At 32.5% G+C, this 26,613-nt stretch overlaps 2 protein-coding genes, 1 long non-coding RNA gene and 2 pseudogenes across 3 annotated transcripts; all 5 read right to left on the bottom strand.

Annotated features, from left to right (window-relative positions):
- Nucleotides 1-12,010: 12,010 nt before the first annotated feature.
- LOC114762532 (probable O-methyltransferase 3) lies at nucleotides 12,011-13,372 on the bottom strand. The gene is made up of 2 exons (XM_028952025.1): nucleotides 12,536-13,372; nucleotides 12,011-12,447 (listed from the first exon to the last, which is right to left on the bottom strand). Exons 1-2 carry the CDS (start codon nucleotides 13,304-13,306, stop codon nucleotides 12,148-12,150), a joined length of 1,071 nt encoding a protein of 356 aa, XP_028807858.1. The 5' UTR covers nucleotides 13,307-13,372; the 3' UTR covers nucleotides 12,011-12,147.
- A 1,597-nt stretch (nucleotides 13,373-14,969) lies between these two features.
- LOC114762536 (uncharacterized) lies at nucleotides 14,970-15,841 on the bottom strand. Its single transcript, XR_003742260.1, has 2 exons — nucleotides 15,587-15,841; nucleotides 14,970-15,253 (listed from the first exon to the last, which is right to left on the bottom strand). It is a non-coding gene; the product is annotated as an uncharacterized LOC114762536 (long non-coding RNA).
- Nucleotides 15,842-18,548: 2,707 nt separating this feature from the next.
- Nucleotides 18,549-19,948, bottom strand: LOC114762542 (probable O-methyltransferase 3; annotated as a pseudogene).
- A 2,391-nt stretch (nucleotides 19,949-22,339) lies between these two features.
- LOC114762516 (trans-resveratrol di-O-methyltransferase-like) lies at nucleotides 22,340-22,804 on the bottom strand. The gene has a single exon (XM_028952010.1). The coding sequence runs from the start codon at nucleotides 22,802-22,804 to the stop codon at nucleotides 22,340-22,342; it is 465 nt and encodes a 154-aa protein (XP_028807843.1).
- Nucleotides 22,805-25,728: 2,924 nt separating this feature from the next.
- On the bottom strand, nucleotides 25,729-26,394 carry LOC114762515 (probable O-methyltransferase 3; annotated as a pseudogene).
- Nucleotides 26,395-26,613: the final 219 nt, after the last annotated feature.

The raw sequence follows: 26,613 nt of genomic DNA, 5'->3' as shown, positions 1-26,613 counted from the left end.
GAGGAGGGAAGAAAAGCTCCTCTCCTCTTTAAAAAAATATCTTAACCAAACAAGGGATGGGTAGCAACTCCCTTCCTTTCTTAAAAAATTGCACTAACCAAATAAGGAGACGGAAGCAACTTCCTTCCCCTCCCCTTCAAAAACCTCGTTCTAGACATAGTGTCAGTTGATTATGATTTATGAGAAATAAATGAGAAGGTAATCAATTTTTTGTTTTTTTGATAAAGAGGGAAAATAAAAACTACTGATGTACATTACAAGAAGTAAAATCAAAAGCATCTGTTGAACTTAAAAGGTGGAGTCCAGCTGGAAGGGGTAGAGCTCTCTTAGCAAGGTTGTCAGCTTCAGTGTTGTTCTCCCTCCTTGAATGACCGACTTCCACAAGCCATTCTCGCTGAAGCAAGTTCTGACAATTCTGAATCAATTCCCAGTTCTCATGAAGTGCTAGTGCACCATCATTTATCAACCTGACTACTTCCAAATAATCACTAAGTAACAAAACTTTTCTGTGACCCCTGTCCCATGCATGCTTGAGCCCAATAAGGCACGCCCACAGCTCCGCAACCAAAGGGTCGCCGTCTATCATACTGAACATAAAAGCTTCTTGAATTTGATGATCCGTGTTACGAATAGTCCCTCCACAGCCTGCCTTCCCAGTCCTCTGCGAGAAGGCTCCATCAATTTACTCATATGTAAATCTATACATTCATTTGTATAAAATAAAGTAGATAAAAAAATTACATTATCTCATGTGCTAAGATCCATTTAATTTTACACCTGGTAGAAACTGGAAAGGGATTTGGATCCCTCCCCATCCTGTTTTTCCTTGTCTTTCCTCATTTTAATTTTGTAAGATATTAAATATCAACACTTCATTTCTTAATTTAATCATATGGATGGAATGAAGAGAAAGGGTAAGGAGAGGATCCAAATGATAGGAAGCATGGGCCTAAACTTGCGTTTGTAATAATTTTTTTGTGTGTGTGGAAATGGTTCCATAGTTAATAAATCATATGTTCAATAATAATTAATCGTTAAAAAAATATTTAATTAATGTTATGTATTACTTGATAAAAGTATTATATATGCTATTCGTAAAATCTCCAATAATGAGTTGATAATCCAGCTCATATAAATCTTCTCACCGCATATTTTTAACTTTGACGATCAGATCCTCTCAATCAGAGATTCTCTCATGATACCCAAAAGACCAAAAATAAATTTCTCTCGGGAGTTTTTAGATTAGTTTTTTAAAAGTGATTTTTGCAAATTCTGAGATAAGTATCAGAATAATTTTGTTTCGACTTGTGTAAAAATTCTTATTTTAGATGCTTTGAAAGGTTGGCAAACACCCCTCAATCAGCGTATCTTTCCTGCAAAACCAAGAGAGAAATCACGATAACATTCCAAAAATAATGTGAGTATTTAATGATAAATTTGGATGCAGATAAAATTTACATGTTGTGATTTGTGAATTTATTATTTTAAAGATTTTTTAATATATATATAATATTAGAAGATGTTACGGTGATTTTCTAAAAAACAAACCTCTTACAGCAAATTCCGTGGCCTTGAAAAGTAAAACTGACACAGCATTAAAAAAATCACTGGGTTGATATCCGTACAATTTTTTTTCCGTTGGGAGTAAACTGGAGAGAAAATAGGGATTCGACCCAGTCACACGGTTAACAAAAATACAATTTCTGGTTCTCAAAACTTGTTATCATTTTTATTTTGATATCTCAGCTTTCAAACCATATCTTTTAGTTCTTTAGGTTTCATTTTATTTAAAATATTGATTCTTCTAATCTAATAAAAACTTGGGTTATTTTTTTTCTTATTAGATCAAAACCTATAGTTTGAAACTTGAGGGACCAAAATGAGAGCAAATCTAAGAGATCAAAGTTTATATCAACCCAATATAAAATAATGCTTCTTTCAAACTTCAATATCATTGTTCTAGTTTTTCAACGGAAGATTATTATTGTTTTTTGAATACTCCAGTTTCTTCATAAAGCTAAATTTTCAAACTTGATCGCATGTTAACGGACGTATGCAATTTGCATACAAATGATTGTACAGAAGTTATTACATATAGAGAAATTTTAATTAATAATTAGGTTAATTATAATGGCATGATTTGAAAGAATTAGGTTAATCTCTCGTACAATTAAATCAATCTCAACAAGAGTAATGATGTCGTGAACTCTAATTAATTAACATATTACATTATGATTAAAATTCAATAATAAATTTATTAAAATGAATAAATATTAAAATCAATATCTTTTCAAACAATCAAACCTAAGATAAAAAAAATTAATATATTGTTTATAATTAACTAATGTCATTTCAGCCTGTCATCATATATATTGTCAAACGTTGCAAATGAGAAAATAAACAAAAGTCGTTCCGTGATTACTGCAAAAGAGAATTATAAAATTTAATTAGCAAATTAGACAATCGTTCCGTGATTAAACTTTTTTTTAAACAAGGGTCGCATGTCAATACAAATATTCAGAACGCGCACGGTGTTGCTGCAATACTCAATAAAACTGATACAAGTGGAAGGTCATTTTCTCTGCATAAACTTGTCCACTCTTATAACTATTCGAATCCTTTTGCATTTACATTTCGTAATCGTAATGCTCAAAAGTCTCGTTCTATCTTATCTTGACTTGCCCATACGCAGATTGAATTGGTTGGATACTTGAAGCAGATGCTGTTCTGTGGTTATCACAATTAGAACCTGATGAAATGAACACCATCCGTCTATTGGTTTTTTTCCAAATGAGCTTTGAAAAACTAGTTTTCTAGGTTCTGGTTAGGTTCAATGCACGACTTGGGAAAATTATGGCTTCATTTCAGATTTGTTGTTAAATTTAAAAATGAAAAATATTCTGGAATTCAAATTAAGGGTTAATTAATCTGCAAGTCCTTATAGTTTTAACCAATTTTAAATTAGGTCCTTATAGTTTTTTTTCTTTTTATCAGGTCCTTATACTTTCATCTATTTTTAATTAGGTCCTCGCATTTATTTTTCTTTTTAATAAGTCCTTATAATTTCACTAAAATTTTAATTAGGTCCATCTAGTTTTAATTTTTATTTATTAATTAAATATGAAGTTAATTAAATAAATTAGTACTGAAATATAAAATATTAATAATTATATAATAAAAGATAGGTATATAATTAATTAATTAATTAAGGAAATTTTTTTAAAACAATTAATTTTTTGCTAAAAAAATAAAATTATTATAATAATTCATTATTTTTAGAATATTATTGTTTATAAACTAATATTACATAATATATACTATTTTATGTTTATAAAATAGTACTATTAGAATTTATAAAATAAAGAATAAAAAATTCAGGGACTTACTTAAAAATAAGGTGATCTTATAAGGACTTGATAAAAAAAATAAAATAAATACAAGGACCTAATTAAAAACAGGTGAAAGTATAAGGATCTGATAAAAAGAAAAAAAATTATAGGGACCTGATTTAAAATTGGTTGAAACTATAAGGACTTGCAGATTAATTATCCCTAAAATTAACACGGTTAAGATTTAAGAATATGTATAATGGTTTTCTCACTTAAATAACATTTACAAACTGACTGTTAGCAACTAATTTTAACTACTGTCACGGGAATTAAAAAAAATAATAAGATGTAAATCCGTAGAATAATTAATTTAATTTTAAAATTCGTTTTTATAATTTAAAAACTTGTTAGCTGATATTTACTTTTTTATACTCGTATTTAGATAGTCCCAAAATCTCTGGCAAAATAAAAACAAGGGTAGTAGTAGCAGGCAAGGTTGTCAAACAAAACCGTGATAAGGATATAAGCTGGGATCGTAAACTCGTAAAGTTTACTTTTATTAATAAATTGGTATTAAAATTATATAATCAAATAATTAATATGAAAAATGACAATAATTCTATTTAAATGTATTTCAAATTCAAATAATTGAAATGAAATCAATTAATGTTCATAATTTACTATATCCAACAAAGAAATTTTTATAAAATTCATATATGTATTTAAAGTCATTCAACATAACCAAATCTAAAAATTTAGGTCTAAAAGCAAGTTGACATGATTTTGTAAATTAAAAACATAAAAACAGTAAAGTTAGTGCATAAACTCATATTAAGAGCTAGTTGATACGATTTTATAAACTAAAAACGTAAAAATGTCAAACTCGGACAGTTAACTCATGAGTTTAATAACAATATCAATACTAGCAAGGATAACCACGATCACTGAGACTGGCTTCTCTAAAAATGCCCAAGCCAATCGTGAGAGAGCCTTAAAGCAAGGAGAAGTAGAATTTGAAGGGAGATGACAGAGGTGCTGAAGATGAAAAACTGTACAAGGACATCAAAGTTACACAGATTACAAAGCCGGCTTTCGTAGAGAACAAACCATTGTTAGTGAGAAAGTAGGTGGGGCACATGGGCCTCCCAAGGCTTCAGTTCATATATATGAGAGTGATATCAACTAGACATCTTCCTCCTTGCATTTCTCCAGTATTTCATCATTTCTGATTATGGATATCGAAGGAAAGAACTGCTTGATCCGTATCTCAATTGGTCAGCATGTAAATATATTTGTCCGTGACTTTGATAGAAAAGGTTGAACTTCTACGTATTTTGAAGTTTTGAGAGGCGGTTATGATGATGAACCAGGTAAAAGGAAAAGCTTCTAACAGTCAAATGACAATAAATGCTATTTACCTTCAATAAAAATGGCATTGGCATGAGAAATTTCCTTGAACATGTCACCTGCAACACATGATATATTCTCCTCATTACCTTGCAAGCCAGGAAGAACATGAGGGAGATCAAACACAGTACATTCCAATTGGCAATTGTGGGATTAATGTTTTGGCAATTGTCATGATCAATGTCCCTATGCTGCCCCCAACATCAACAAGTGACTCCAAACCTTCAAACATTCTCATACACTTCTCAATCACCACACTACAGTCACTATGTGAGCATCTATCGCTGGCCGGGGCATAAATGAACATTTGATTGAGTTCAGGATCATGGCCTGCGTATTCTGAGAAACCCATCCCATGCACGGTGTTGAAAGGCGTGGGATCATCATTTTTGAACCAGGAAGACAGTGGATAAAATGGCTTCAACAGAATTGGATTTAGCAGAAGAAGTATCAAGAGCGTCGCACGGAAGAAGCTTAGAGGCATTGTTTAGGGCATAACCCTCTTGTGGGTTGTTTTCTGATTTTTGTTTTTTTTTTGGCTGAGATAAAAGGCCATAATGAACCAAAAGGCACATCAGGCGAGGGACAAAGGTTGGCTTTCGCTTATGGTTTCCACAATTCGCTCTGCCAGATGCTCTTCTGCGGGTAACATACAGGAGAGGGATCGTACGTGTTTCGAATGTGCATTAAAAACTTGGAAGTTCTCGGAACTCAAATTATTTCTTTATGCCTTTTTGGGGCACAATTATGCTTCTTTAATAGAAGGGCAGGTAGTAATGTATAATGTCACAAGTAAAATCCAACCCAACATGTCGTTAGTAATTTTTATATTATTAGCCGCCATGTTGTGGGCTCAAATGATTTCTCTGACAGGCACCTTATTTGAAGGTAAATGACAGTGGTGTACTGAGCTGATGTGGGCAATTCAGCCCACAACCAACCTAGCCCAGATTCATTACCTTGTGAATTCATTATAATATTTTGTCTTTCAACAAATTTTTTATTAATACCAATAGGATTAAGTTTACTGGAAGGACTAATTCCTTGTAATGTGACAAATCAATAATTGAATCCTTATTAGAAGAGATGTTTATGTTTAGTGCTAATAGTACTTCAAATAAGAAAATACCTACGTACAGCAAAGAAATTTGGATTAATAATAACAACAACTTATTTGTTAAAAGTACTAATTTAGAAGATACAAAACATTGTACTTGTATTTCTCTTTTTTCAAAAATAAAAAGAAAAAACTAATTTTTCCACCTAAATGTTGTGTTTCACGTGTCAGCAGTCTTTTGAAAAGCAATGCAATATAATCAATGTAATGCCGACGAATACTTCAATAGAAAATTGAGTGAATTATTTGGAATATATTCCTCCATTATTGTTCTTCGTCCCTTTCACTATTGTCTTGCGGAAGATACTATGCTCAGAGCTGTCATACAGCAACTCCATCCCACGAGGATCATTTATATATATATATATATATATATATGTATGTATATAAATGCTGTATATTTTTTTGTGATAAGGAACTACCTAATAAACTTAAAAAGTTTTATTGAGTGATTACAAAACCAATGATCCTATATGGTACTAAATGTTGAGTTTTTATGGGATAATAAAGTCATAAAATTTAAATAGCAGATGCTTGAAATGAATGCGTGATCATACGTAAAAAAAATAATATTCATATTCATCATGTGAGAAAATGTTGGGACAACGTCTATTAAAAAAGAAAATGAAAAATTATCTGAGACTTGTTGGAGGCACATATGAAAAGGATAAATCAAATAATAATACGAAGTCTATCTTCTAAAAGAGATAGAAAACAAAGAAAATGTTTGATAATATTATTGAACAAGATATTTTGATATATTTTAAAAAATTCCATTATTAATAGAACACGATATCCCTGTTTGATGTAATTAATGTGATTTATTGGGATATATAGCTTGTTATTGTTGTATATAGGCGTCTTAAAAATTATATTATATATGTACCACTCTAGTTCTTATTATTTGTTACTTGTAGGAAGGAATTTTGATTTTTTTTTGGGGTCATTTGTACCATTTTTAATGCTTCATTTTAAATTCTCATCCTATTAATTACAGTAAATGTGAAGAAAGAGGATGTGTTAGAGAAAATATATTAGTATTAAATACTCCCTTTAATAAGGACAAAGTAAAAAATTTCATCTATTTAATGATCTTCTTAGTATGTGAGAAACTCTTATAAATGATAATGAATTAGTACCATGGTGATATGTTTCAATCTCAAAATTCACGACATCCGAATCCTAATTACGCTGCTCAGTGGTCCATCTTAATTATATTATCAAAATCTCGAGGGTGGAAAGTGGGTGGCTTGGGAAGGAAAATAAACAGAGGTGAATAGGATCAGAGATATTGGAGTTTTCTTTTAATTTAGTTTGTATTATAAAGAAGTAGTGGAAAAAAAAGAAAGGAACAGAAAACAGAATAACAGCAAGAAATTAGGTCCTCATCAATTTTATAGTGTTATACTCCTCCGATTCTTAATATAGGACCTAATTGTTAAGTTAGTTTTAGTCTTAAATATAAGACATATTCTTATATTTATCATTTTTATTAAATTACTCCTATAGATATTCCCTCAACCATAATCAAGTAAGTGAAGAAGGATAATAAGAAAGATGATTATGGTGTTTTAGGAAAAACATATCATATTTTTTATACTCCTCCGGTCCTAATTATAAGACCCAATTGACTTATTTGAGGAGATTAAGGAAGTAAGTTAAGTTGGTTATTTATAATAAATAAGTGTTGTTATTCCTAAAATATCCTTGCTAATTAAGTATATTGGCTAAAACTATCATTATTAGAAGGATTATCTTAGAAAAAAATACATAAATATAAGAGAGAAAATGGATTGGGTCTTATAATTAGGACCAAATAAAAAGTCAAATTGGGTCTTATAATAAGGACCGGAGGAGTAACTAACTAACTTACCTAACTCTCTTAATCTAATCAAATTAATTAAATAGGTCTTATATTAATGATCGGAGGAGTATTTGCTATTGCCAAGCTGCTAAGATGGGGACTGAAGAAAAAGTTACGTACATAAATCACGATCATATTAACAATCTAATCTTAATGTTCTTTCTGTCTTTCTTGATTTTTTTTTTGGTGAAACATGTTTTTATGATAAATAAAAATTATAAGTCAGATCAACATACTTAATCACATAGTGGATAATAAAGTTATCCGACATTTTGTGGTCACATTTTTTTGGATGAAAGACAAAATGAGATATATAAAAAGCTTTAAACTTTGCAAAATACTAAAGGAGAACGAGTTTAAGCTATGTCCTAGAAAACAAGAAAATATATCAGGAGAAATTTTCTTAAAAAGAAAACATGAAACTCACGAAGAAGGGCCAGAATTTCTTGCCATGTGATTGGTGAAGTTTCATTTTGATAAGCAACTGTAATATTAAATGAAACCTTTCCAACCCAAAGAATGTGCAAATTTGGATAATTCTCAGCTTGAAAAAAAAATCCAGCATGATGGATCCAAAGCAAGAGGCTCACAAACAGTTATAAATAAAAATTAATCTAGACTTTGCGTTGTTTATCCATAGAAATTCTATGAGTGTAGATTCATGCCAGCAAATAAGACATTGATAGAAATGCTTCATTGACTTCTTAAACTTGTAAATGATTATACTCCATCCATGAAGTCTCTTTAACCATCTTTATCTAATAAAGTGTCACTAGATGTTTGCACCACAAGTGTACGGATTGGCACAAGTAATAAAGTGATAAGTAGAGTATCGTTCCCACGAGGATTTGGTTTTAAAACCCGGTCAAGTATTGATTATCACATTTTTGCTTAATTTGATTAATACAAATATCAAGAATGAAAGCAACTATTTGGAAAATTAAAAATTAATTAAAAAGAAGAAGTGATTCTTCCATTCCAATGATTCAAAGGGAGTTAAGATTATGTATCCCCCTTATATTTCAAAAGCACTCAATTAAATTCTCATTATATTTGCTTCTTAATTATAGATTATGTTAGCCAATGATACTAAATTAACTATAAGTGCTTTCTCAAGTCTCCAAATAGATGTTTAGCTCAATTAATTTCTTACCCCAATTTTAATTGCAAACCTCATATGACTATATGAGGTTAATGAGTATATTTCTATCTCATTAGCAAAACTATCAATCCAACTCGCATATTTCAAGTTCTCACATAATTAAACCTAAGTTCTATACTCAACCTAGCCCTCTCAAACATCAATCAAGTAAACCTAACAATCTCATTGGTGGCCAATCAACAAGAAGCATTAAGTATAGGATAAAATCAACACAATCATATAATCACAAATATATAGGGGAAATGAGTACTTAATCCATACAACAGTTCCAAATAATCCTACAATCAAAATAGTTATCCACACACACTTAGAAAATCCATCATAATATATATACACATAAGCACAAAATGGAATAAGAGTAGAGAAAGCAAGATGGAGAGGAAAAACCTAGGAAAGAAGCTCAAATCTCTTTAAAGTTCCAACTCCTAGTTCAGTCTCCTCTAAGAAGCAAGTCCTAGCATAGCCAAATACTCCCAAGAACCACCCAGAACCGAAGAATGGTGGCCAAGGTCGAGTTTGGGGTCTTAAAACCTAGAATTTTCTGACTTACTGCTGCTGTGTGTTTTGCCATCAACGACTGCATTGCGGCCTAAAAATTTTGGGCTGTAGCCAAGTTTTCCTCTGCTTCAGTTGGACTACAGCTAGGTTAGAGTGCGCCGCAGATCATTTTACCTCTACAAAATTTTGTACTTCTAGATCAAATGAGGAGTTCTACCTATGATTTGGCCTCTATTTGTTCTTCTTTGATCACCATAATGTAATTCTTAAGAAACCTTGATCTTTAATTCCTTCTAAAATACTTCTAAGTGGCTTGAAACTTTACCAAAATAATCTTGCAAAAGTAACAAACTTTATAAGCTCAAAAATAACAAGGATAAATACCAAAATATGAACAAATACATCTAAAAGTGCATAAAACTTAAAAAAAAAAAAAGTGCTGAAATGACATGAAATTCTAGATATTAACACCAGAAGAGCTTTGGAAAGTTAATTTTAACTTATCAAAAATTAAGCTCCCAAGAGAGAAGAGGCCATTGACTTCCCTCATAACGGTAAAGGAGTCATCAAGTTTACCATGACATTTCATGGTCTCATATTTTTTAAATTATCTACAATCCCACATAAATTGTACATAATATTTTTTTTCTCATTTTACATGTGACCACTTGCAAGGAGATAAAGTAGAAGGAATAAAAAGTCAGTTTCTTACCTCCTCATGATACCTCTCGTACTTAATACAAAAATCATTTTGACATTTAGCTTAGTTTTAAATATAAAATTCTGATCCATTTTGTTTTTCATATTTATTAATTTTTCTTATGATAGTCCTTGTAATAATTACAAATATTAAAAGTTTAATCAAATGGTAGTTATAGCTAATACATATGACTAGTAAGCGTATTTTAGAAAAAATGACACCTATTTATAGCAAACAACTACCTTATTTAACTTATTCCTTAATCTACTTAAATGAGTGAATTAACTCTTATATTAAGTTATAACTTAATCAACTTATAACTCATTTTTTGAAACTTACAGCTTAATTTCGCATCATATGTGCATATTATTTGTAAATAATTTATACCTTATCTTCTAAAATTTATAATCCAATTATTTAATATTTATAAATAATCTTTTACTCCTCTGGTCCTATTTATAAGGCAGAGAGAGAAGATTTTTTTGTCCTATTTATAAGTCACTTCATTAAATTTTCATCGTGAATGTACCATATTGTCCTTCATTTATTATAGTGTAAATATTTTTTTTTGAAGGAGTATATATTAAATAGGAAAAAGTTAGAAAGTTATTATATTTTAATAAAGAGTTAATACAGTTTAAGATTTTTCTTAATCTGTATAAAACATATTTAAAGTATTTTATAAATAGGACTATAAGAGTAAGATTTATAATTGTGTTGCGTTATTTAATTTTTAGGCAAAGTTATGTTATTTATTGATAAAAACATTTTTGCACGTCATCCTTTTGAGAGACGGCCTTCTCCTCCGCCCCCTGCCTTTTCCATCTTGACAGTGCAGGTCCTTGGAACTTGTGTACGAGTTTGCAAATTCGGACAAATTATTGTTATTATTATAGATAGATAGATCTTTTATCAAAATAAAATCTGTTTTACCTATCATGGCTTCTAAACTAATGATTTATTCAATAAAAAAGAGGTAATGTCACGTCTCTCTCTCTCTATGTCATGTGAGGCAGACGGGCACAAATATCCATGCAGATATTGCCTTGATATGCATCTTTGGATGGGATTGGGAGTATTCAAATTACCTTTTAATTCACAAAGTATGATGATGGAAGATTTTTGGCCAAAAAATATGGAAGATTAGGTTTTTCTAACAATATTTTTCAAAACTGCAATAGAACCATAAATTAGAAATTTTAATTATAAATAAGATATTTAAATTTTAAATATAGATTTAATTTTACAATTAAATTTCTTATTTACAATTTTTTGAATTATATTTACAATTCATTTTCACAATTTTTTTAAAAACTTGATTGTTACTAATCCAATTTTTTGAAAACTCAAAATGTTATTCAGATCGAACATTTTCTCAATAATAACATAATTATAATACCATAATTTCAACCCTCCCCTCGCCGCGGATCGCCTTCCCAAATTTGTGTAAAGATGTTGTTTCTCTTCCCCGCGTTAAATTGGATCATGCATCATTGAACAGTGCCGTGGTATCATTGTAAGAACTTGTTAGTTACTCCTTTAACGTAATCTTCTCAAAATATACACTTATACGTCATATTAAATTATATGTCAATTTATAAGTTAAGCATGTTAGTTTGAAAAAATTAAAATTCATAAATGTAAGATATAAAATATACTCAAGTTTTATATTTAAGATTGGAATTGTCTCTCTAGTTAACTCATATTTAAGACTGGAGGAATAATTGATTCACAAAACTCTTGTTCTGCTTTTAGCTTTATGATTTTAAAAACCTTATTAACTATACTATGAAGGATTCAGGTTGTTGTATCTATTCAATAGACTTGCTTAAAATTTCAGATTCATTATCCATGATTAACTAGGAGTACCTAATTTGTTACCTATTCAATTAACTTTGTAAATGTTCTGATAATTAATTAATACTAATCACAATAAAATTGCTCAACTCCACCACAATATTATTACTGTTGCAACACAAGATGGTAGACGACAAACATGAGTAGTAAATTAACATAAACATCAAACTGAAGAGCTAACTTTAATTTCTCTTCCACATCATGTATGATTCATCAGGGAAAAGCCTGAATGAGAGATCTTAGTCCTAAAACTGGAGTAATTTTATAGTCACTAAAACCAGCAGAGAAGATCAACTTGGCCCACTCTTTCTCATTCCTCTCTTTTCCAGTCACCAAAACCATCATCAGCATATCAAAGAACAATTGTGTTTCAACCGATTCATCATCAATATCTCCCTTAGCATTCTCCATCATCATGTCTATTATAATCACCTTCCCTTTGCTTCTAATTGCCTCCTTGCTCTTCTTCAGTATCTTCACACATTCCTCGTCGTTCCAATCATGTAGAATCCACTGTTTGCCATTACAAAAGAAACTATTATCAGACACACGAGTTTCAAATAACAATTAACCGGTTAATTCATTCTTAGAAATAACAAACCTTCAATAGTATGCCATCAGAAGGAGGAATGGCCTCGAACATGTCTCCTCCCACAAACTTGAGATTCCCACTATCTTGGAGGCCATCAACAACGTGTGGGAGATCGAACACAGTACATTGTATTTCTGGAAATGCTTTAGCAATAGCCTTAGCCACTGTCCCAGTACCACCCCCGACATCAACTAATGACTCTAATCCCTTAAACACACCCTTACACTTCTCGATGACCACACTGGTCACCAATCTGGCATCACTAGCCATAGCATCATTGAAAAAATGATTAAGCTTTGGTTCAACCCCAGCATACTCCCAAAACGTCTTTCCATGTGCCGTATCAAACGGCGTCGGATCGTCGTTCTGGAACCAATTGGCCACCTCATACCAGGGCTTGGTTAGGATGGGATCCAACATGGCGAGCAAGAAAGGGGTGACGCTTAAGGGATTGTCCTTCAAAAGAAGGATCGATGCATCCGTAAGGACATAGCCTTCTGCTTCATCAGGAAGTTTCTGGAGAGAGAAGAAGCCAGAATGGGTGAGGATTCGCATTAAGCGATAGATATTGCGAGTTTTGGAAGGATGGATTTGAAGGGAAGAGATGAGAAGAGAAAGAGGCATGGGTTTGCCATGCTTGTGAATGGTATCTGGAATATTCAAATCTATTGCAGATTTGAGGGACATTGAGTTTATGAAGCTGAAGATGTGGTTCCATATGTGGGTTTGAGCATGAAGGAGTCTTGATGCTGAATATTGGTCTTGGTTTTGGGATTCCATGGCTTTCTGATTTGCTGAGAGAAGCTGAGCCTGATTGAACAGTGGATTCCGGCGGTGATAGCATCCACCGAAGCTACCATTATATATATCCTGGGATCACTCTATAGGAGAGCAAGTGGACATTCATCAAGTCCGTGAAATTATTGCGGAGATCATATAAAATATGAGCACTTGGTTGTTTTATTGATAAGTACAAAAAGTTTGACGTATTGAATGATGTGGAAAGAGATATTGATGTTTCACGTTTTTTTTAGAATTCTTGATGCAACCTAAAAGCAAAATATCAATTTTCAAGACCGACGCAAGTGATCTTTGATATATATTCTCAAACTCTTAGTTTGACTTATTATTTGTGATATTTTCTATATTTATTGAAGTAACATGAAATTATGATTTGATCACTCTATATTTTAAGTATTTCTGAAAGGTTGCCAAAACTCCCCTCAGCCGCTGTATCTTTCCTGCATAACCAAAAGAGAAATCGCAATGACATTCCAAAAGTAATGTAAGGATGTGATGATAAATTTGGATGCGGATAAAATTTTTATGTTGTTAGCTTATTATAAAGATTTTTTTTTCATGTATATATAAATATAAATATATATTAGAAGATGCAACGGTGATTTTCTAAAAACAAACCTCTTGGCGCAAATTCAATGGCCTCAAAAGTAAAACTGACAAAGCATTAAAAGACTCACTTGATTGATATCCATACAAATTTTTTATATTGGGAGCGAACTGAAAGAACATAGGGATTCGACACCGGTCACACCATTAACATAAAATAGTGCTTCTTTCAAATTTCAATACAATGTTCCATTTTTTAAAAAATTTTTTTGACCGAGTTCCACTTTTTAAGTGGAAGATTATTATTGCTTTTTGTATACTCCAGCTTCTCATAAAGCTAAATTTCGGAGCAGATCGTCTCAGCGTTCATTTTCTCCTCATCCCTGAAAAGCTTCAAATCCTATCTGTCCAAGTTATCTGACCGCTGACAAAGGAACACATCATGAGGCTTTTTAAATTGCATCTGAACCGTCCGTTTTTATGATCCTGATCATCCCATCTCTGTAGATGACGAATCAAGAATAGTTAAATACCTTTTCCTGTCGATGCTACTGCCCGATCGACGACGCCCCGTGGCCACCTCCTCTTGGACACTTTGAGAGGATCTCCATAGCTCTGGTTGAAACAGTTATTGGAAGTTTCTGTTCTGAATTTATTGGATTGATTGAATTGAATTGGGATGGTGAGCGATTGCACGGTGGAGATTATTGTTTTCATATGTTCTGAATTTGGTTTCTGTTATGTTTATTTCCGTTGATTCTTTTTATATGCATATTTTCATTGGTTGAGCTCCTCGTTGTGCTTCTCAGTTGTGTAGAGTCTACCAATTTGATGTGGTTTTACCAAAACTTCTTTCTAATCTCCTGCTGACATTCCATGTACCTATATGATAATGCATATTCACATTTGGATTATCCAATGAATATGCACTTATTTCTAAAAATTCCAGCAAAAACCAATAACTTGTACTTTTATCAATCAGAGAACTGTAAGGAGGTCTTGTTCTATTCATGCGTAAAAGCACCTTGAGACTTGAAAGGAATACCAGTTTCCAAATCAGGTGGTTCTGATGGGATCATACCTTCATTCCTTATCATATCTGTAAAATGAAATAACTTTATTAAAATCAGTGTGTATATACATCAAGATGCAAAATACATCTGTCACTCTTTAATCGGTCCCTCCTATATTAAAAATATTGCGTTACACCTGTGTTATGACTCTACTAACGTCTAAATTGCTCTTCTTTCTTCTTCTTATTAGGTGAAGGTCCATCTTCCATAACTGCTTCAACAATGTCCAATCAGTTCTAGCTGGTGAAGTCCATTTTCTATAACTTCAACAATGTTTAGTCAAAATGAAGGTTAAGGCAGCTACTACCTGCAATGACAATTCAAAATCTAGTAGTTCAGTCATTAAATCCAGCAAGTTCTTATGTTCATAAAGTCAATCCAACAAGGTTTATGCAGCAAATTATAAGTTGTTCCATATGATAGCAAATTGTATTTTGTTCAATATGGCAACAAGTTCAGTGCCCGTTTTGCTTATAATGACAGTTGAGATGGAAGAAATTTCTGACTATAGCAATTCTGTATTGTACAACGTGATACCTGACTTCGGCCCGTTCAATATAAAAGACAATAAACACAACACGCTTTTGGAGTTCAAAGCAGAAAACTTGATTTGAGGCCAAAAGGAACAGGTCCATCACACCTTCTGACTCGATAAAAATGCAGGTTGAGGAGCTCCACCAAGTATACAGAGTGCAAAAGTTGCTGATGGATGAGCTGAAGAAAGAAATCAAACAGAAAAAACTATGGAACCCGATAAATGGAGAAGCCATGAACCAACCAGAAAAACCAAAAAATGCAAGCGGGGCTATCGATTTGCAAGCTCAAAGGTTGAAAGACGATATGTGTTCAAGGGACCAGAGGTCGAAAGCTGCTTAGCGGAAGACATAGTCATTATTAAAAATAAAAAAATAAAAAATAAAAAACCAAGAGGAGGCGAAGCAGGGCCTGATTCCTACACCAATGAAAAAAATCAACATATACCCAGAAGCGCAAAGTGTCCGTCGGCGAATCCGTGGTGATTCTCTACCTCAACGACAATGTCCCATATAGTGAATGACCATGGTGGCTAGTATTTCCGTCGCGGTCGTGCGTTAGGAGAGAGCGGAATGACTCTAATGGCTGGGGATTTGGTTTGAATCAACGGTTCAAATTACAACAAAATCAACGAGAAAGTTTTACTTTTAGAAGCTGCATGATGTGGCTCTTTCTCACCCGTTGGATCAACTGCACGAACGAGATTAGGAGCTTTTGAGGAATATTGAGAAAAATGCTTATGAGAGAAACCGGACTCTGTTAATGGACGTTTGCAAATTGCAATTTGCATACAATGACTGTACGGAAAATAATTAAATATAGAGATATTTTAATTAAAAGAATTAATTATTGTGGCATGATTTGAAAGAATTAGGTTAATCTCTTGTACAATTAAATCAATCTCAACAAGAGTAATGATCATGATGTCATGAACTCTAATTAATTAATATATTACACTACTTCAATTATAATTAAAAATGAATAATAAATTTATTAACATGAATGAGTATTAAAATCAATATCTTTTTAAACAATTAAACTTAAACTTAGATAAAGAAATTAAGATCTTGTTTGTAATTAACTAAAGTCATTTCATTATAAGCCTGTCATCATATATATTGTCAAATGTTGCCAGTTTTACAGATAAATCCATATCTCTTTTACTCTACTACTCAATAACAAGTCACAAGGCCGGCTCAACCACCATATATCGTCCTTTTCTAATCATAAAATTTAATTATCAAACGAGAAAATCGTTCTGTGATTAAACTTAAAATAACAAAAGCCTCGTGCCAATACAAATTTGTTTATTAATTACTCTCTATATAATGCAAAACACACCATGTGCTGTATATCATAATATAATTCACCGGCACAGTGATACTATTCTCGTGTGATTCACGCTCACGCTAAGTTCCAACAACCGCAAAAATAAATAAATAAAATAACTCTTTTATTAGTCAATTTACACAATAACAGACAGTACGGAGCCACTCTTCACCCATTGATCATATCCTCCTCATAGTCTCGAGAGAGGCCGGTTTGGTAGAAAAAACTAGTTTTTTTTTTCGTTCGATCAGGATATTGAAAAATAAAGGGAAACGCATTAATTTGGATTTAATTTTTTTCTTAATATGGCCTGATTTGCTTAAATGAAATATGGGAGTTAAAAAACATTTTTATCTCCAAGGTATATTTGCCTCCTAAGATGTAATAATATTTTTAAAAAATGATACCGTACGTTGTGATACACTGTCAAGAGGAAAGCACCAAAGCCATGAAATTTCCCTCTTGTCACATGGATTATAAGATAACTTGCAAGGACTCATTAGGTAACTTCATGAACTAGTTTCGGTGCTTATCACCTAAACTCATCAAATCTTGATTGTTTATATTTTATTTTAATGGTTTAGATTTGATTTTTTTTATTTGTTCAAAATAATTATTTTAATATGTATATAATCTAAAATAGAGATAATCTCTTAACTATCATTTTTTCAAAAAATAGTCTTTTCTATTTAAAAATAATTAATTAAAAATTTTAAATATGAATTGTTCAAATCAAATATAAATGGTTTAGATTTGATAAGTTTAAAGTGCTCATCAACATGATAAGTACTGAAACAGGTTTCGATAACTTCATCCCAAGTTTAGTAATTACTCCATTGATTTCTGCTCCTATCCACAAAGCATTTTCAACATGTTTTGCATATACATTAAACCCTCTCTTATAATATAATAACATTTGTATTTTATTCATATTTAATATATATACCTTTTAGAAATACTATAATAAATAAAGAATATAAAATAGTATATATTCATGCAAAAAATTAAATAAGGTAACTTATAAATAAGACCAGAGAAATATGTCTCGGCAGGGCAAAGTCTTAACATATTTGACGTTAATTAGGTGAAATACTGAAACAGAAAATTAACCAATTAAATTTGTAGTAGTGATCCTTAAGGTGGGGCATGTGGAATTTCGAACTATATTTTTTTCTTAATATAGCCTGATTTGCTTAAATGAAATATAGCAGTTAAAAAAAGCTTTTTTATCTACAAAGTATATTTGCATCGTATCGTAAAATGTAATGTAACATTGTCAAAAGGAAAGCACCAAAGGCGTGAAATTTCCCTCTTCTCAAATGGATCATAACTTGCAAGGACTCATTAGGTAACTTTATCCTAAGTTTAACAATTACTCGTCTGTTCTCTGGTCTTATTTATATGATATTTTCAATATGTTTAGCACAAGTATTAACTTTTTCCCTGGCCTATTTAATATATACATTTTTTTTAAAATAATTATTTACATTATAATAAATAAAGGATAAAATAATATATTCATGTTAAAAATTAAATAAAGTGAGTTATAAATCGTATCAATAAAAACCTTTTTTCTATCCTTCATAAATAGGACCAGAGGAGTATGTCTTGGCAGGGGCAAAGTCTTAATTAGATTACGTATTTGACAGTAACTAGGTCAAATGTGCTGAAACAGAAAATTAACCAATTAAATTTGTAAAAATTTCGATAATTAATTAACAATCCACAATGAGAGATACTGATCAACTTAATCCACCATGATGTTATCTATTATTGTTGCATCATAACAGTTCTGTAGATAAAAAACATGTTACAACTCTCAATACCAAATTCATACGAACATCAATGATAAAGATCTATTTTATTAGTATATATGACTTGCCCTTTTCCATTATAACTTGCTTGATTACTTTATCAAGGAAAAGCCTGAATGAGAGATCTTAAGCTTAAAACTGGGGTAATCTTGTAGTCACTAAAACCAGCAGAGAATATCAACTTGGCCCACTCTTTTTCATTCCTTTCTTTTCCAGTCACCAAAACCATCATCAACATATCAAAGAACAATTGTGTTCGCGTAGATTCGTCATCCATATCTCCTTTACCATCCCCTATGATCATATCTATTATAATCACCTTTCCTTCTTTCCTTTTCTTGCAACTGCCTCCTTGCTCTTCTTCAGTATCTTCACACATTCTTCATCGTTCCAATCATGTAGAATCCACTGTTTTCCATTAAAAAAAAACAATTAATTATTAGACACAAATAATCAAATAATAACTAGCTAGTTAATTATTCTTCCAAAGTAAACATGTTGTAAATGTACATGCATTGTGTAATATATATAAAGATAATAATAAAATCATCACCTTCAAAAGTATGGCATCGCAAGAAGGAATGCTTTTGAACATGTGTCCCCCAACAAACTTGAGATTCCCACTATCTTGGAGTCCGTCTACAATGTGTGGGGGGATCAAACACAGTACATTGTAGTTCTGAAAATGCTTTAGCAACAACCTTAGCCATCGTCCCATTACCACCCCTGACATCCACTAATGACTCTAATCCCTTAAACACATCCTTAAACTTATCAATGACCACACTGCTCACCAACCGGGCATCACTAGCCATGCCATCATTGAAAAATTGATTAAGCTTAGGCTCAACCCCGGCACCCAAAATGTCTTTCCATGTGTTGTGTCAAAGGGCGCTGGAACATCATTTTGGAACCAGTTAGCCCTTTGATACCAAGGTTTTGTTAGGATAGGATCCAACATCGCAAGCAAGAAAGGGGTGACACTTTAAAGGGTTGTCTTTTAATAGAAGGGTCGATGCATCCGTAAGGATATAGCCTTCTTCAATTTCATCAGAAAATTTTTGGAGAGAGAGGAAGCCAGAATAGGTGAGGAGTCGCATTAAGCGATGGATGTTGTGAGATTTAGAAGGATGCATTTGAAGGGAAGAGATGAGGAGGGAAAGAGGCATGGGTTTGGCATGCTTGTGAATGATGTCTGGAATGTTCAAATCTATTGCAGATTTGAGGGACATTGAGTTTATGAAGCTGAAGATGTGGTTCCATATGTGGGTCTGAGCATGAAGGAGTCTTGATGCTGAATCATGCTCTTGGTTCTGGGATTCCATGACTTTAATTTCTGATTTTCTGCTGGGAGAAAAGCTGAGCTAGAGAGACTGAAGTGGATTAATTGGGTGGTGATGGTATACATATGGAAGCTACCATAATATATATACTGGGATCAATCTATAGGAGAGGAAGTGGACGGTCATAAAGTTTTTCTCAAGTTACTGTGACATAATATATATAATATCAGCCCTAACCACCAAAAGCTTGGCGTCATGGATGATGTCGTAGTAGTAAATTCTAATACCGCACGACCAAGATATATCTTTCTTTCTTTCTTTCTTTCTTTGTTTTTTTTTTCATGCGCGTCACATCAAAACCTACTGGCGATACACATGGATAATAATATTATATTAACCTTTTTTGAACTTGTCTAAATCATATTTGATAATTCATATATTCATCTTTTGTATATTTAATTTGTTTATGTTTATAATTCTATTACAGGAAAGCAACGGAACAAGTGCAGGAATAGCGCAATTGCTGAAAGAAAATTGGGGACTGCATCGTTGTATTGAAGCTCTTGCTTTAGATGATGATATTCCCCATTATATGTCAGATAATAACTAAATAAGTGATCAATGACTGATCAATTAATTTAAGAAATTTGAAATTTATTTTCAAATCATACTTAATTGGATAAGAATTAGTGAGCAATAGTGTAACGATCAGGCAAGATCGTTGTTACATATGCCCCAAATGTCGAAACAATTAACAATAGTCGACCCAAAGTATCAGTGTATACAATCCATTTCTTCAATAAGAAATCTTCAATTTTATATCCAAATCACATTTGATGAGAAAGAGGGCGTGATATACACAACAAAATAAGATTTGAAAAAGAATTCAGTAAGTAACATATATCGTTATTAGTTAAAGTTCGAGAATATATTTATTCTAAAACCTAAATTGGAGGTTTGTTTTAGTCTTGGAGATATGCAAGACTTCATTCATTTTATCTCATATACTTATTTATTTTTCCTCAAACTATTCCTATACGTATATATTCCCCTCAAAACGATATGATACGCAACATATGGCGTTCTCTAATCTTCTCTGTAGCGGCATTACCAGCGCCACTGAAAGCGAAGTCTTGTTCTAAACTCGGCCGTGGATCAAGTCTTTGTCGTTGACACTTTGCCTTCGCCACCGTCTCCTGGAAATGGAGACCTGCCAGCGATCTCAACGGATAAAATTAAAATCACCATGCTTCCTAATAGAGACACCAAGACAAGAGATCGGTCAACCGAAAGAGCTTCTTTGATGTTTTTAAAAAAAATAAAATAAAATAAAATAAAGGAGCTTCTCTTCGTGTGCGTGTATATATATCCACACACATCCAGAGAGAGCTCCATTTTCGTTAGAGATCTTTACCCTTTTGGCTTTATTTATCATTTATATTAGTGTTCACTTTTAGATCTTAAATTGTGAAGCACCTTTTTTTTTTTGTGGTGAAAAATTTGTGAAGCATCTCTGCATAGTCGGCACAGTCGGAGATATTTAGTTCACCTCAATGGTTGGAATCCAGATCCTCTCAGTAGCGTTTTTCTCAGCGTCTCTTGGTATCTTGACATCCTATCCGTTCAGATGATCTAAAGGCTCACAGTGGACCACATCATCAGGCCCATTCTCACTTCCTGGTCCAAGCCATTCAAAACACAGAGCTCCAATTGTTGGGTGCGACTGAGACTGCGTCTTCAACTTTCAAATGCTCTCTCCTCTTTCAAATCCCAACGTTTGAGGCGAACTAAATATCTCCGGCTGTGAAGAGATTATTCACATTTTAAAGTGCGAAAGGGACAGCTAACCTTAATGACCGATGAAGCTAAAATAACATATACCAATACATTAAATCAATGAAAGAAAAGGGTGAGGCTCTATGATGAAAACGAAGCTCTCTCTAGAGGAATCCAAATCCTTTTCTAGTTTCTACCGGGTGTAAAATTAATTTAATCTTAGCGTATGAGATAGTGTAATTTTTTTATCTATTTTATTTTATACAGATGTATGTATAGATTTACATATGGATAAATAGACTATAATTGATTTCCTTCTCATTTATTTCTCATAAATCATAATCAACTTAGGTCCCTTAACAACGGAAGTAAAATCATAATTTCACATTACTTCAATAAATATAGAAAATATCACAAATAATAAATCAAACTAAGAGTTTGAGAATATATCACAAATAATCATAATTTTATAAAAATGATTGATTTAAATTGTTAGATCAACTCAAAATTCTTGTTTTGTGACATCATTCACAAGCATGGCCTGTAACATCCATATGCTTACAACGAGTTTATACTTTGCTTCCAGAGCCAACTTATCTTAAAATTGGCTGTCTAATTTTGCAATTTATTCTTTTAATGCAAATAAATATACAAGTATTATGTCTTTCCATGTGCCGTGTGAAACGGCGTTGGATCGTCATTTTGGAACCAGTTAGCTACTTTGTACCGAGGCTTGGTTAGGATGGGATCCAGCTGGTAAAGCAAGAAAGGGGTGACACTTGAGGGATTGTCCTTCAAAAGAAGGTTCGATGCATCGGTAAGGTCATAGCCTTCTTCTGCGGCTTCATCGGGAAGTTTTTGAAGAGAGAAGAAGCCAGTATGTGTGAGGATTAGCATTAAGCGATAAACATTTTGAGACTTAGAAGGGTGGATTTGAAGAGAAGAGATGAGAAGGGAGAGAGGCATGGGCTTGCCATGCTTATGAATGATGTCAGGAATGTTCAAATCTATTGCAGATTTGAGGGACATTGAGTTAATGAAGCTGAAGATGTGGTTCCATATGTGGGTTTGAGTATGAAGGAGCCTTGATGCTGAATATTGCTCTTGGTTTTGGGATTCCATGGATTTCTGTTTCGATGAGGGATGCTAAGCTAGATTGACCTGGATTTTGATGGTGGTGGCATACATTGAAACTACCATTATATATATATATATATATATATATATATATATGTGCGCGCACGCGCGTGATGAAGGGGACAGTCACAAAGTTTCTGAAGTTATTTGCGACATACTCCTCCAATCCTTAATATAAAATCTATTTAACTAATTTGATTAGATTAAGAAAGTTAGCTGAGTTAGTTAATTATAAGAAATATAACATGATTTTTCTAAAATACCATAATCATTTTTCTTAACATCCTTTCTCCCTTACTTACTTGATTATGGTTGAGGGAATATCCATAGGAGTAATTTAAAAAAATTGATAAATATGATAAATAGGTCTTATATTTAGGATTAAAATTAACTTAACAATTAGGTCCTATAGTAAGGATCAGAGGAGTTCTAGCCACCAAGAACTTTGGCGTCATGAATGATATGTTGTCGTAAATCCTAATACCGCATATCTTCCAGTTTTTTTTCATGTGCTTCACATTAAAATTGACCGGCGATTCACATAGATACTATTAAGATAATAATTCCGTGATTTTATCTCCAATATAAGACAATTATTATTTTTAAATAAAACATATGGTGTATATCCAAGTCACTAACTTTGTTGATGAAATATAAATGAGAATGACATTAATTGCTAATCTATATATCCTTGTATAACTTTGTTTGCCAACTGTCTATATATAAATCTATACGTCTACATGTGAACTAAATTCTAAGAGAATCTACATATTCAAAGTCACGAAACATAACTCTGACTTCTGTGTAAGATATAAATAATTTACACAAATATATATTTTTTCCTTGGCTCATTATATTGATATTATTACACGCGATGAGTAGTCAGATAGATACCATAGAAAAAGAAGAACGCGAGGTCATCATCGGATAGAAAACTAGAGTGAGAAGCAAAAAGGTGCAGCTGTGTGGGACCCAGCGAAAAAGACGAAATCAAGAAAAAAAAAAGGTGATTTAGAGGGGAAAAGTCTATGATTATTGACCTTGGTTGAAATTATAACTTTTAAGTTTTTTCTTAAATTAAGATTATGACAAAATCTAAAACTAAAATTAGAGTCACCATGAGGGAAAAACTATAATATTAAAATTTAGATAATTAGTTTAATATTTAATAAGCATGTCATGCGTGTTAATGATTCATTATATTGCTCATTTTTTACAATAAAGAAAAATTGTTTTGTTAGTAAAATCTGTATAATAGTTCTTATACAAGTTAGGAAGGTTTCGGTTGTATAATTACATAATTTATAAAACCTCCCAAAACTGACAAACATGAGTTATATAAAATATGTATATATGTGTCCGCATTTTTATCATCTACTACCCAAACAAGGCCGGCTTAGCCGCCATCCATCGTCCTTTTTAATTGTAAACTTAATTAGCAACGAGAAAGTCGTTCAGCAATTAAACTTAAAATAAACAATAAAGAAGCACTGTCGGTAAAAAAAATTTTATTACGTATTGCTGCTACATTGCAAATTAAACACGCCATGTAATGTATATCAGAATATTATTCATAAACAGCACCGTTGACATATTATTAAATATACTTCTCCTGCATGAATCACGTTTAAGCTAATCTCCGACAACCTTAAAAAAAAAATTAAGAAATCAAAATAAGACATTAAATCCTACTAGACCAACTCTAACGAGTCGGCTTATAACCTACAAGATCATGAGTTTGAATCTCGCTACTAATATAAAGACCTCATTAGTGGCGATCTGTAACTATCTCTATAAGCGTTCTATGATTGGAGATATGTCTTGATCTTGATAAGCTTCCAAACCCAACTCACCTAAACTTTTTCATTCAAAAAAAATCCTAATGGGGATATTACTCAGTTTACATAATAGTACATAGCAACGTTTAACCCATTGATCGCATAATCATCCTCACATTCTCAAGAGACCACGGGCCTATTTGGGGTGTTTGGAGGAAAATAAAACTATAATTTTAGAAATGATTTTACAACATACATGTTAAAGGGAATACTTGTTAATATCTATATTTTATTTATTTGTTTTCTTGCACAGTAGGTCAGGTCATTAGGTGCTGGCCCAATGGGGTGTATAAATAAGGGTCAAGCCTCAGCTGTTTGTTATGAACTCACGGTCCTGTGGGCCTGATCATCAATAATAATCATTCTTATTCAGAAAGTTCACAATAATACGAAATAAGTATGTAAAAAGAATTTTGTTTTAACTTATGTGAATATACTTTTTAAAAGAATTTTGTTTGATCACGAAGGGAAACAACCTTATTTGAGTTCTACAAACAAAAAAAGCTCATTTCCATAAAAAAGCGAAACTAATACCAGATACGTTTGTATACACCGAAAAGTAGAAACCAATACTAGTTAATTATACCAGATATGAGCTACTAATTAAAACCCCTTTTTTAGCTCAATACTGAAACGGAAAACCAACCAAATAAAGTTGTAAATATTTCGATAATTGATTAATATTCTATGGTGAGATTGATCAACTGAATCCACCCATAATAATATCATTGTTGTTGCATGACAACACGGTGGAAAAACGAGAATTACATATACTACTCTCAATGCCAAATTAATTCTCACGAACATCAATATATTAAAGAGATATGATCAGTATGACTTTCTCTTTTCCACCGTATATAACAAGTCTTGAGTATTTCATCATGGGAAAGCCTCAACGTGAGATCTTAAGCCCAAAACGGGAGTAATCTTATGGTCACTAAAACCAGCAAAGAATATCAACTTGGCCCACTCTTTTCTCATTCCCCCTCTTTTCCAGTCACCAAAACCATCATCAACATATCAAAGAACAATTGTGTTTCAGCTGATTCATCATCCATATCTCCCTTAGAATTATCCTTGTATTTGTAAAGATGCTTTAGCAATAGCCTTAGCCACAGTCCTAGTACCACCCTCAACATCCACCAGTGACTCTAAGCCCTTAAACATATCCTTACACTTATCAGTGACCACACTGGTCACCAACCTCGCATCATTAGCCATAGCATCATTGAAGAAGCGATTAAGCTTAGGCTCAACCTCAGCATACTCCCAAAATGTCTTTCCGTGTGTCATGTCAAACGGCGTTGTCAAATCGTCGTTTTAGAACCAGTTAGCCATTTGATACCAACGTTTTGTTAAGATGAGATCTAAATTGGCGAGCAAAAAGGGGGTGACACTTAAAGGGCTGTCCTTTATTAGAATGGTCGATGCATCCACAAGGACATAGCCTTCTTCAATTTCGCCAGGAAGCTTTTGAAGAGAGAAGAAGCAAGAATAGGTGAAGATTCGCATTAAGCGATAGATATTTTAAGATTTAGAAGGGTGGATGTGAAGAGAAGAGATGAGAAGGGAAAGAGGTATATGTTTGCCATGGTTGTGGATGATGTCAGGAATGTTCAAATCTATCGCATATTTGAGGTACATTGAGTTTATGAAGCTGAAGATGTGGTTTCACACGTGGGTTTGAGCACGAAGGAGTCTTGATACCGAATCATGCTCTTGGTTTTGGGATTCCATGACTTTCTGATTTGCTGAGAGAAGCTGAGCCTGATTGAACTTGATTTTGGTGATGATGGTATACAGGGAAGCTACCATTATATACCATTACACACACACACACACACACACACACACACTGTTGGATCAATCTATATAGACGAGGAAGCGGGCTTTCAGAAAGTTTCTCCAGTTACTGCGACATAATATATGTAATATTAGCCCTAAACACCAAAAGTT

This window comes from Neltuma alba, unplaced genomic scaffold (assembly GCF_004799145.2).
Source record: "Neltuma alba isolate B1F8T4 unplaced genomic scaffold, ASM479914v2 tig00011218_pilon, whole genome shotgun sequence".
In the NCBI taxonomy this organism is placed as follows: domain Eukaryota; kingdom Viridiplantae; phylum Streptophyta; class Magnoliopsida; order Fabales; family Fabaceae; genus Neltuma; species Neltuma alba.
The sequence above is the reverse complement of the archived record's forward strand: the minus strand, read 5'-3'. Positions and strand labels throughout refer to the sequence as shown.